The sequence below is a fragment of the Sebastes umbrosus genome, chromosome 2, assembly GCF_015220745.1.
Source record: "Sebastes umbrosus isolate fSebUmb1 chromosome 2, fSebUmb1.pri, whole genome shotgun sequence".
NCBI lineage: Eukaryota > Metazoa > Chordata > Actinopteri > Perciformes > Sebastidae > Sebastes > Sebastes umbrosus.
In genome coordinates, this window is record NC_051270.1 from 15,605,415 (window position 1) to 15,618,706 (window position 13,292).

At 41.1% G+C, this 13,292-nt stretch overlaps 1 protein-coding gene across 2 annotated transcripts in view; it reads left to right on the top strand.

Moving 5' to 3' along the window:
- zdhhc7 (zinc finger DHHC-type palmitoyltransferase 7) overlaps window positions 1–11,989 on the top strand; it is a 15,432-nt gene extending 3,443 nt beyond the window's left edge. For both annotated transcript variants that reach the window (XM_037752552.1, XM_037752559.1), the window contains 6 exons: window positions 6,120–6,470; window positions 8,189–8,313; window positions 9,087–9,183; window positions 9,841–9,922; window positions 10,508–10,638; window positions 10,885–11,989. In XM_037752552.1, coding sequence (XP_037608480.1) covers window positions 6,126–6,470; window positions 8,189–8,313; window positions 9,087–9,183; window positions 9,841–9,922; window positions 10,508–10,638; window positions 10,885–11,067 — 963 coding nt within the window. In that variant the 5' untranslated portion in view covers window positions 6,120–6,125 and the 3' untranslated portion in view covers window positions 11,068–11,989. The remainder of the gene's footprint in view (window positions 1–6,119; window positions 6,471–8,188; window positions 8,314–9,086; window positions 9,184–9,840; window positions 9,923–10,507; window positions 10,639–10,884) is intronic.
- The last annotated feature ends 1,303 nt before the right edge of the window (window positions 11,990–13,292 follow it).

Below are 13,292 nucleotides of genomic sequence, written 5' to 3' on the forward strand. Positions count from 1 at the left end.
TTAGCAAATCGAAACCCATTTCTTTCAGGAATGTTTTTGGCTTTTGTTACATCTAATTTTCATTGACGGTAGATGCCAGCCCTTGCTATGACTTAGTGTGTGATGACTCTGCAACAGAGTGACCCTGCAAAGTGATCTGAGCGGGATGACACTGAGGTTACTGCTGGTTGTGTGGTGTATGTGAGAGAGAAGAGAAGAAGGGAGATAAGGAAAGGGGAAGAGATGGGGGACCAGTGGCTCTGGTGTTGTGCCCTCTAACTGGGAAGGGCAGACAGCTGGACAACCAGCTGGTGTACATTAATGGACCTCCCTTTCATTGACCACAGAAAAATCAATACGCTATAAACTGACCAAGAGCGTTTTCTGTCCTCTTAAGGACGATGCTGATTTTTTTTTTTTTGTTCAACAGAAAGACAACATGCCGCTGGTGATGCGTGGTTTTACATCATTGTTTGCAATTGAACACTTGTTAAAAGTCATATTGACAGAACGAGACACCCTTTGGCAGGCTCTCAATGCTTCTACAAATAGCATTGCTGGCCAGTAATATTTCTTGACATTTCCATTTTTTATTGTCAAGTTTCACAGACTTGGAATAATAATGGGAAAGGGTTTTATACTAGAACTTAAGTTGTCTAAAAAATTTCTGATATATATCTTTTCCCTCAGTTTCTATGGTTCCTGCTGGCGTCGGCGTTATGAATATCAACAAACTTCAACTTAAAGGGATAGTCTGGGTGTTTTGAAGTGGGGTTGTATGAGGTATTTATCCATAGTAGGTGTATTACTTACAGTAGATGACGGTTGACACGCCCCAAATTTGGAGAAACATATTTTATCCACCTAAAAGAAAGGCCCACCTAAAAAAAATCGATATCCATTTAAGTGTACGCTATAGTTAGAATATTTTCCAATGGTGAACTGAACTGAAGGTGAAATATTTCTATACTGTTTTTGTCAACTGACTCTGGATGCTTTGAAGAGAGCATAGATATGTTTCAGTTCAGTTCCCTGTTGAAAAGGGCTGTCTGACGGCAAGATAAAGTGGTAAAATTATTCTAAGTGTTACGCACACTTGAACGGATATTGATTGAGCCTTTCTTTTGGGTGTCTAAAATATGTTTTGCTGCCGGCCCCTGTCCATAGCAGTACATTGCTTTGCTCCCGGTACTCCTGTGTGTTTCTCCAAACTGGGGGCGTGCCGACCGTCATCTACTGTAGGTAATACACTGACTATGGATAAGTACCTCATACTTCACCCTCACTTCAAAACACCCAAAGTATCCCTTTTAAATGCAAAACTTCAATATAACTTCATCCTGACACACGTAGCACTGCCTGCAAGCTCGCGCTTGTGCCATGAGTTATTCACCATACAACTCTACAGTAGTTGATCTTACTGATTGAGCCCCTTGTGTCCAATATTTCCAATTTCCCATCATTGCAACATGGTGCTCTGATTAAATCCTGCAACACGAATGGATGAGCCAGATGCACCGGTCACTACCATTTTCTGAGTTGACTCTTTCAGATCACGATTTTTTTTACTTGGGGATGCTCTTAAAAGTAGCCTTTGATATGTGAAATAGTGCCATCAACCGAGATAGTGATTTCCCCCAGCTTTGATCTTCTTGATGCCAAAAAATATACATTTGTTTTAAGGCATTTCAGCTGTGCTTGCATCATTCAGCATGCAAGCACTCATTCATTTGAAACTGTGGCACTTGTTTATTTTGTTCAGTCTGTAGTTTATGCTCTGCTTACTTGCTGACAGACTTCTTTTTCCCCAGGGTTTTAGTGGTGTTTGGTGGGGCATAAAAGCCTTTATAGAGCCAATACCAGCAAAGAAAATGTCAATAATATAACATTTTTTAAAAACTGTTAATTGTTTTTGCAAGATTAGGTGTCACTTTTCCAAGTGGTGGCTCTGTCATGTTTTAATTCAACTTTAAATATACTCCAGTCCTTTCTTATCTTCAGCTTACACAAACAAATTCTCATGAGCCCTTCCAGAGGATGGATGTCAGTGGATCTGTTTCTGTTCTGTACGATTGAACCTGACGTGACATTGAGATGGAGTCTGTCTGGTGCCAGGGTCAAGTTGAACCATCCATGACCCCTAGAAATTTGTTAAGCATAAAAGTGAAAGACCTATATTTTATCTTATCATATACACAAATGCACATAGTCTAGATGCATAAGTTAAATTACGGTACATTAATAGACCTGCGGCATTTGTTTTGTATTATTTTTGTAGGCTTTTTTTCCACTTTGTTCACATTCTCTATGTGAAATGTGTGTTTCTGTGTCATATATTGAAATTTGAATTAAAAGCCACATAGGGGTTGGGCAGCATCGCCTCGGGTAAGTCATTTTAAAGTGAGTAAAGCACAGATTTAAAGTCACTATCAATTATATTTTCTTACTTTCTGTTGTTGTTGTTGTGTCACGAGCCGCGAAAAGCCTACAACCAATCCTGCTCTAAGATTATCAGCTTATCCAGCCTCTTACAACTTGCCTGTCTTAGTGCATAGAAGGTGAATAGCCAGGAGCAGGAGACACTCCAATTATTCTTTCTCTCAATCAATTCCCATGGAGTCACTGTGTGGTCTGAAATGGACTCGTAGCTGGATCTCTGTTTTTGTGGCAGTCAGGAAGACAATCTTTGCTGGTGTGGGGTTTCGGCTCTGCAGGCCAAACACCTCTTGTCCCCCGTTGGCATTTCCATTTTGCAAGCAATTTCGATGACACCCAGTGACATGGAAAGTTGTTGGAAGCAAGCAGAAACAAACAGCAATGTGGTGCTTGGAAGTCTGCCTGGTTGGCTAGTCAGCTAAAGACTGAAAGCTTAGCTCTGCACCACCCGTCTCAACGGAAATGTCTCATTTGATTAAAATGCTTCACAAAAAAGGAAGCAGTCATTTGCTTCAAAGCATTACATCAGAGTCTACCAGAATACTGCAGCAACAAATGCAATAAGCACCTCTACTTATTAACAACTTGAGTCAATTCTGTGGCTAAATATTGGTTTGATATTTAGGCGATGATATTTCAGCGGTATCACTGACATTTCAGGAATGGAGAGGCCGTATATGTGTGGTTGGTTGTCAAAGACAGTGTCATGACAGCACTACACATGTGCATAGCCAGTTTATAATGCCTTTCTCTCCAGTTTGAGACAATTACAGACTTCAAATTCAGAGAGGAATCTCACTGCTATGTCAATCTCTATTTAGCAACACCCTTTTTCAATTGAATATGCAGTACATTTTATACAATTAAATACATTCGTATCTACTATATTGGTGGGGAAAAAATCAATACAGCATAGTATTGCGATATTTTGTGTGTAAATATTGTATCGATACACAGACGTCAAGTATTGTTCTTTTGTTATACAAACTATTAACTTCTTAACAACCGTCCGCTGTTCTGTCTTTCAGAGGTTTAAGCGGGCTCAGTCTAGAGTGAAGATACTGGTATCATATGAAACTAGAAAACAACAGAATCGATTGGTAACCACGTCATGTTAGCTTGTCGGGAAGAACGCTAAATAACGCTCCAAAGTTACGCTAAATTTTGGAGAGGAAAAACTGGCAAGGCCATTTTCAAAGGGGTCCCTTGACCTCTGACCTCAAGATATGTGAATGAAAACTCTGAGATGAGCAGAGTGAAAACTAGATTTAGATTAGATTTGGCTTTGATAAAACAGATGTTGACAAACTGCATAATTTGCAATTGAAAAAGGGTAATAAATCTTATCGCAATACTCAGCATATCGCAAAATATTGAAAATCGCAATAACATCGTATCTTGATAATATCGTATCGTTGGGTCTCTGGTGATTCCGACACCTAGTAGCCACCCAAATTTTATTATCATGAAGGAAAAGCTTTGAAACTTGGGATTTTAACACTTCTTTGAAACAGATACAAGTAAAGTCTTTCTGGGTGCTTTGCTAGCAGGTCTAGATAGGATGGCAATTCTCTCCTTCTCAGCAGTAAGGGAGATACTGATCATTAATCTGGGTTTGTCCTAAATGCTTAATGAGCAAATATGCATTTATCACATTAAATCCATCCATCTTCAATCTACTGTAATAAATTAACTGTTTGTATTTTATGTGTTTCATTGTATTAAAGTGGTTTCTTGAGTGGGTCTTTAAAAGGAAGAATTCATGTTTTTTCTTTAATATGGAACGAAAGAAGAGATTGAAATAACTTTCCATTTCACTTATGTAATAGGCTCCGTGATTATATAGGCAGAGACAAGTGGATTTTGGGGATTCTGAGTCTGGCTAGTCTAACATTAAATGGCAATGTAAGTTTCCTTTTTACACCAAGGAAATCTAAAATCAGTGATGTTTTTGTACTTCATTGTTTAATTAGTTTACTTTGAGTCTCAGTGAAGTCTGCCATCAGGAGGTAACCGGGTCTATAGATATTTATTAGCCTGTGTTCTTCACATGTTCCTCAGCTGCAGGATCAGTTTCCTAAAGGGATCATTTATTGATTCATAATGCTTCAGACATACTGTAGTCTCTCGGGCAGGTCACGGACGGTCTCTTGTGACCTTGACATAAATACAGAGGAAGAAACTCCAATGACTCAGGTAATCTGACTCAGCTGCCTGACTCAAAAGGCCCTGAGCTTGAAGAGTTGAGTGAATACATTTTTTTTGCCCCACTAGTGACGTGGTTTAAGGATGGTGATGTTAGTTGGTTTTCTGTTCATCGCTTTGGTGTGAGCAAGATGTCTGTAGCTCCCGGTCAGATTGCTATAAAACTTGAAAAAAAAGATATTCAGGGTTCTCATGTGATGTAGGACTCACAAGGCTGTATACTGCTTCTGTGACTTATTTATTTCATGAAAGAAAGTCGTGATTTAGCTGGCTCTTCATACTGTATACTATTCCTTTAATGTTGTTATTAATAGGGCTGTCCTCGACCAAAGAACTAACACTCATACAATTTTGTCGACTAATCGATTAGTTGATTTAATTCGCCAGATCTGTGATATATGAAACTGAGTTTCTCTACAAAAAATCACAGAAAAGTACCACTTTAAATCTTATGTTTACCAGAGATGTGCTCATAAGTTTCTTGGACATAAGTCATTCAGCATGAAAAAAGCATAAAAAAATGACTTATCGGCGAAAGAAATCTTAGTCGACTAAGGGTGCTTTCACAAGCCAACATTTAGTCTGCTTTAATGAAACTCTGGTGCGATTCGTTTCGGCAGTTGTGAACAGAGTGATCGCACTCTGGTGCGGACCAAAACAACTGGACCGAGACCGCTTGCGAAAGGTGGACTCGGACCTTTTCCAAGTGAACCAAAACACAGGCTGCCTGTGTGGGCATTTGTTGAAATGAACACAGTTAAACGACAGGTTAACATGAGAAAGGACGGATGTTTGCTTGATATCTGAGCCTATGAGAAGAGAATATGCTAAATAAATTCCACAAAAATAATGACGTTTATAAATTCATAAACTGGAGAGAGAACGGATTCGTGTGCAGAAGATCAGTGCCGAGTCAAAGTGAAAAAAGTTTGACAACATCAAAGTCCACGATCCATAGAAGTGGCAGCTCTTGAGATGAAAGAGATAAATTCGCTGCTTCGTACACTCCCCTCAGCAACTTTTTTTTTTTATTTGGTCCGCTTTGATTTGTGCACCGTGAAACCGGACCAGACTAAATAATAAACAAACCAAAAGTATTAATATAACTCTGATTCAGACTAGCCAAATGGACTATGGCTTATGAAAGCACCCTAAGACCAAAACGACCAATTAGTCGGCTAATCGACTAAGATAGGGACCATCCTTGTATCCTTGGTTTTTCCTACCACATCTCTTCTGTTTGAATCTTCTCTTCCTCAATCTCTCTGCCTTCATATCGGTCTCTCTTCATCCCCCTCTTGTTGTGGTCATGTTTCAAATATAGCTATATATAGCCATATATAGCTCTCATTTGTGTATTTTACCCAACATACATTATAAAAGTAGTTGTCAAAAAACACTGTGTATTTATGGAAATAACTATTATATATGCTTTGTCCTTTTCCATTGTGGGAAGACCAACACAGTAGCCCTAATTTGAATATTTTCCCTCCTCTTAGGGCAGGATGCAGTCTTCAAACCACCGACTGCGAGATATGGAGCAGCACCACCCGCTGCTGTCGCCAGGTGCAGATGTCGAGACAGGGAGCCTGGCAGCCGGGGTGATGGTTGGAGGTCCCCACGCTGGCCACGCGGCGGGGAACCGATCACTGTGGTTCATTCAGGACAGCTGTGGGATGGTGTGTGCAGGCATTACCTGGTTCCTGGTGCTGTATGCTGAATTTGTGGTGAACTTTGTCATGCTGCTGCCCGGCAAGAACTTCTGGTACTCGCTGTTGAACGGGGCCACCTTCAACTCCCTGGCTGTGCTTGCATTGGCCTCACATATGCGCACCATGATGACTGACCCGGTAAGGATGATAAGGAGAGTAGGAGTGGGTAAGGTTGAGGATGCAGATGGAGGAAAAGAGGGATTGAAACTGCAGAAGAGGTAGAGAAAACATAATCAGTGAGTAAGACAAAGCTAACCCTTGGGGTCAGGAGTCAAACTGTAGTAGTTGCCTTGGCAGTGGTTGGTACAACACAAGCAGGAAGCACTGCCATGGTCAGACACTTGTAGTCACTCACTGATGTAACATGGGACACTGAGCTGACGGGCAGTGTGAGGGAAAGCTGTGTAGAACAGCCTATTAAATTGTCCAATTTAATTTGCTAATCTGAAAACAGTATTTTTTTTACTAAATCTTCCCTTATTTTATTTATTTTTTTATTTAAAAAGGATCCCCATTAGCTGATACCAATGGCACCGGCTAGTCTTCCTGGGGTCCTTAGTTCCCTTAGTGTTTGCAATCACATCACATCTGAACAACTGTGAATGTTTTTGGAGTTTTTATTGAAGGGTCTTCACAATGAGTACTTTTTTCAAATTACTTTTTCTCATCCAAATTCAGTTAACTCGATCTAGTTAGTTCCATTGACAGCTGCTTTTTAATTCTCTGGTATTATTATGTGAAGTCTTTTGATATTTTTAAGCAATCAATAATTTGGTTTGCTTTTTCCAACTGCAGTGTGTGAAAACTATAAATATATAATTTTATACATTGTTCTAACTCAAGTGGATGGCGGAGTCCACACCACAACATTAACAACAACATCGGTGGCGAACGATATAGTTGGGATCACTTTCAGAGCGTTTTGATGAACGATAGAAACACTGACAATCAAAATCCATCGGAATTTACAAGGCGTCAACATGGCGAAGAGACTCAACCTTCTCTCCTCCGTATGATCAATAATCAATTAATAATATGGGCCAGATTATCCATATATTGCATCGGGCGAGCGCTTGGGGGCACGAGCCAATTTGCCCGGCTGGGAGGCACCAATGTGGAAAAAAATGAAAAACGTAAATAGTTTTCGTGGACAGAAACGACAGATACAACATTTATAATGCACCGGATTTAGCCTTTATTTATCTTATTAGAATAAGAAATCTGCTGCTTATTTATTTCAATAAGTAGGCTGCACATCATTGCTGATAGAAAATATATGTTCAAAGACCATTTTACTAATCCATCCTCTTGTGTGGAACAAATACACCGTCATGCCTGAAAGAAGTGTACAGCTGGAGCGTGCAGCGCATGCTTGGCGCCACTGTTTACACAACGTTATCGTACATCAGTGTGGATGCTCACATCATTATCGTTGGTGTGGACGGCCCTTTATTCTGACTTTGTTACTGATACTTTGTGACTAGTCTGTGAATTCAACCAATTCATGCTTCAGGGGGTTGTAGGTCAAATACTGTTAGTGCTGCTGCTGCTGCTGTTGCTGCAGTGTTGACTCATGTTTACTCAGAGAAACTAGATGTGTGATGACAGCTCCACTGGTCCTTTCTAGCCCAACAGCCCAGCCTTAACAATTGCTCCATTTAAAAGCCCAAAATAGTACACAGAAGGTTGTGCAACAGGGTGTAAAACTTTAAAGGTCTTAAGTTTATTTGTATTTGTGTACAAGTAGTGGGTGTTTGAAGCATTTTTTCACAGACCCAGAAATGTAAAAACAATTGTTAGATTGCTACATTTGTAACTAACAGCATTTGTCTTTGTCTGTCTGCCCCCCTCCTAAGGGTGCGGTTCCTAAGGGCAACGCAACCAAGGAGTACATGGAGAGCTTACAGCTGAAGCCTGGCGAGGTCATCTACAAGTGCCCGAAGTGCTGCAGCATCAAGCCTGAAAGGGCACACCACTGCAGGTCAGTCTTAATTGTTGAGACCAATTTTGCACAGAATTAAATTGTGACATGCTCCTTTACCCCAGCGATTCTCAACCACTGGGCTGGGGCCCACTGGTCTAGCGGGCCGTGGAGGCACTGCCAAATGGTTAAATTAACCTCTTCAAAATCCGACAGCCGCTATTCTGTCTTTCAGAGGTTGTAGCGGGCTCAGTTTTAAAGGTAGAGTGAAGATACTGGTATCACATGAAACCAAAAATGGTATGGTATGCTAGCTTGTCGGGAAAGAGGAGGATAAATAATGCTCAGAGGAGAAAATGACATGGCCATTTGAAAGGGATCCCTTGACCTCTGACCTCAAGATATCTGAATGAAAATGGATCCCGTGGGTACCCACGAGTCTCCCCCCACAAAAAAGTGATGTTGGAGACATCCCTGCACCAGTAAAAAAAGTGTGTGATGAGGAAATATGACCCTGAATATTTTGGATTCATAATGGCAGGCAGTGATGGGTGAGGGTAAGCTGAATATTTATGTGGTTCATTACACCTGACCGTGATGTAACACATATTTATAGCCCAGTTTATCATTTATCTGGGAAGGGGGTCCTCGGATGTAGACCTCAAGTTACAAAATGTTGAGAACCCCTGCTTTACCCCATCTTATAGCATCCAAATTGTGCTTTTGAAAACATCTGTATATGAACATTTTGTGTAAACAGCAGCAGTACAGTTGATGACATTACCAGAGTCAGTGTGTCCTGCATTAATACATCTTCTATCTCCTGCCTGCAGTATTTGTAAAAGATGTATCCGGAAGATGGATCACCACTGTCCCTGGGTCAATAACTGCGTAGGAGAAAAGAATCAGAGATTCTTTGTACTTTTCACTGTAAGTACACAGAAATACTCATTTAGTAGTATGTTTAATTTTCACAAGGGGTGTGATAAGGGTAAGAAATGTACAGTTTATGGATAAGGTCATTCCTTTGAATCACTTAGTGTTCATTATAATAAATGAATAAACAACAAGTTTACATTAATCTTGACTCAACACATTTTTTTGTTTTTAATTTACTTAAATGACATGTTTTTGTATCAGACTAATATTTCTAGATGAAATAACCAGCTGAGGTTCACAGTGATGCAATGCACAACAGACACAGGCCGACATGAAGCGTACACTCGTAGCCATTTATGAGTCGCTCCACAACATCAGCTCTTTTTTATGGCTTCATTTGCTGACTGGAATTTATTTGATAACAGAAACATAAAGCTGTCATATATGGCTGAGCAGTAAAAGGTCACACGTGAGATGAAATGTTTAGTTTGCGCTCCTTACAGATAGATGCCAAAGATAGAGAGGTTTATAGTAAAAAAATATATATATAACAACACAGCACTACACGTTGTTTTAACTGCAAGTCAAAAGATTTTAGAGTTTAATTACAAATGTGAAATGAACTGGCCTACATTAACACAGTATTTGCAAACCAAGCTTGTGGGATAAGAGTCTCAATTTTTCTCATTATCTCGCTTCTTTCTGCAGATGTACATAGCTTTGATTTCTGCCCACGCCCTGGGCCTCAGTGGTATGCACTTCTTCACCTGTATTAAAGTCCAGTGGAACGGTAAGGCCTCTCTGTGTTGCAGCATCAACTATGATTTGCGTTTAAGTCAAAAAGACACAGGATGTCAGAAATACAACTATTTATACAAGAGATTGAGACTGCTCAGAAAGATGAACAGAGACATATCAGAGTGGAAAAGGCAAAGAGATTGTTATCCTGTTGTAAGAACAGCTGCTCTGCACAATCATCACAGAGCTGCTATTGATCTTTTCCTGCTCCCTTGTGTGTCTCTCTGAAGGAATGAACCAGAAAATGAGGATACTATTTCATTCTTCGTTCACCAGCTTCTACTGCCCTCTACAAGATAATACTCTTAACTTAGCAGGGAAATGTTTTCCACCAATTTGTTTTCAATGCTAACCAGTATTCCAGGCTACTGCGACAGATGCAAAATGGCAGTCAAGTTTACACCAGAGCTCGTCCTTAGTTGTAGAATAAGGTAACAGTTTTGGGAAGGATACGCTAGAGTTACTCCAGTCCTGTATTAATATATGCATCGGTAATTTACTCAGTGTTTCATTTGACATTTCAGTTGTTCAGTGCAAATTAAAAACTCCACCTCTCATCCTCTCCTCCTGTCACCAGAGTGCAGTGACTTCTCTCCAGGGGTGTCTGTGCTGCTGCTGATCTTCCTCTGCCTCGAAGCCATCCTCTTCCTCACTTTCACAGCTGTAATGTTTGGCACGCAGCTCCACTCCATCTGCAACGACGAGACGGTCAGTACCCACTGCACCCCACAAGCGTTGTTCCTCTCAACAGGTTGTGTGTGTGTGTGTTTGGCAGCATACTGTAGGTCGTCTAGGAAAAAGATGACAAGGGAACCTCAATACCTTTGGCTCTTCAAGTATATATAACATGTTATTAGTTTAATACCTCTGTGTCTTAGCATGCTAATGAGCCAAAGCAGACAGCTAACTTAATGAGGAATCTTTTATTCACAGAGGGGTTTGAATGTCTTGCAGGAGATTGAACGTCTTAAAAATGAGAAGCCCACGTGGGAGCGTCGCATGAGATGGGACGGAATGAGAGCTGTGTTCGGGGGTACGCCCTCCCTGCTGTGGTGCAATCCATTCACAGGCCTGCGTCTGCGTCGCCTGTTGCTGTTGACTCAAGGTCGCCTTGGCGGGTCTGAGTTCTCTGTCTGAGAGCGGGGCAGACTGATGCTGCTCACCAACACTTGACCGTCTCTAAAGCAAGACTTCTGGTGTGCCCTCCTCGGCTGGGGCGAGGATGGACCTTTGCATCCTGAGGCTGTCCTTTATGTGTGGGTGACGGGGAGACAGGCTGCTACAGTGGGACCCCAGTCAACCACCAATGAAAGTTTGTATTCTCCCTCTCACATGCTGATGTAGACCCAACTCCTTTGGTCGGCACGAGTATGCTGAACAACTGGAATATTGTTTCTAACATGAGCAGATGTTTTGGTTTGTTTGTGTGTTTTTAAGTAAAGCATGCAGTATGTAACTCAAGTGAGTCTTTTGTTCCTTGTGAGACGTCGAGGGTGCTGTTTGAACTCAACTCGTGCACCGTCACGACACAACTCCAGCAGTTTGTTTTCTTTTGCTGCTCAAATGAGATTCAAGATCAGTGTTTGAATCAGCGACATATCTTTCATCATCGCTGGACCCAGACAAGTGGATATAAATGGGGAAATGCTTGAAAATGTTCTGCTGGACCCAGACAAGGGAATCAAAGTCAAGGACATGCACTACTTACACGGCACTTGAGAGAAAATCTGGATATGGAGCACAGCGGACATCAGAAATTGGAACTGTTGCTGCCTTGATTTGCATGTATAACAGCTCAATCAGTCTGCATCTCAGCCAGGAAATGAGGCTTTCGCTCTCTTCAAATGAACGAACAGGCTACTGTGAACACAAGCCTCATTCTTATTCAAGAGGACTGAGTGGCGTTTCCTATCTGTTCATCCTCTTCGTCGTGTTTTTCCTTCATTGGGGCTGGAATTGTTGATTCTTTAGGTTACTCAGGCCAGTAGAAATGAATTGTCCTTTTTTTTTTTTAAATAACTGCTGAAGCTTCTTTACCTTTCATCACAGTGAAAACTGACTACTGCTATTCTGAATCTTCATCTGGATAAAAACAAAAATCCATTTTGTATTAGTTGTACGTATGTGTCCATGAATTTGCCATTCTACCACTCCTACATGCTGCTCAATGTCTCATTCTCCACAAACGATCAGTGCCCCCCCCCCCCCCCCCCCCCCCCGCCGCCCCCCCCCCCCCCCCCAGACCACTGAGAAGTGATTCAGGTTGTACAACTTTGGCTGCTGAAAAGACCGAATGTTATTAAGTTTGAATTGTTTAGTTTTTCTCTATATGGAAAACTGAAGGTTACATCTGTGTATAATAGGACTCCATATACAAGAACACTTTGATAAGACTTCATAGCATTTAAACTCTGAAAAACAACATTACAAACCCTCGAAACGGAGCCAAGTTTCAGACATGGCGGCTTTGCATGCTCCTTGGCAACCGAGTGGTGCGACATTTTGAAAAGGAGAACTTAAATCACTAGCACAACCTCCTTTGGCTCTCTTTGTGAGCTCACGCTGATCTACAGAACCAAGCTCCATTGTGCAGTCGGCCTGTAGACTTAAAAAAGAGCTGCCTTGCTGAAAGAGGCTGAGGTACCCAGCTCATTATACGCGCTTTAATACTGAACAAAGTCTCGGGGAGCTCAGTAGATGCTTGTGAGGCCTTTCCCACTTTACTCCAGAAATGTCAGGCCTGTAACATCTAGTGGCAGGACAGTAGCAGATACTTTCCAGTGTTATTAGAACACCTATCCATGCCTTTTTTAAATCATTCAGTCGATTGAATTTATCAGCTTATCATTATTGCCATATATATGAAAGTGTTTTCATTTTGTGACAACTTGTCTCCTATTTTTACTCTGCATTATTAATGGGCTTGTTTGCACTGGATGAATGTGGCTTCAGGATTTAAAGTCAAGTCCTGACTGATTGGCTGGTATTGTCAAATGTAGATTCTCAAAGTCTAATTTTTATGGCGTGTTTGACAATATACTGCTGTTTGTTCTCATCCGTGGCTGCCAGGAGAGGGAACTCCACTGTTTACACTAAATAATGATATCTGATGCTCTGAGGCTTAAATGTTTGAAGAAACATTGCTGTCATTGGAATGTAAAACGTATCTATGTTGGGACTAAGGGACACAGTACTGAAAGCTAACTGATATCAGGGGATTTTATCAACGCTGGCCTCTCATCTCTCATTTTATTCTGCAGGTCTGCGTCAACTCAGCAACAGTTTTCAGGGGAAACGTCGGGACAATATCACTTTCGTATTCGTGTCATGCTTTCTCTATATTCAGCATGGTTCATTCAGCA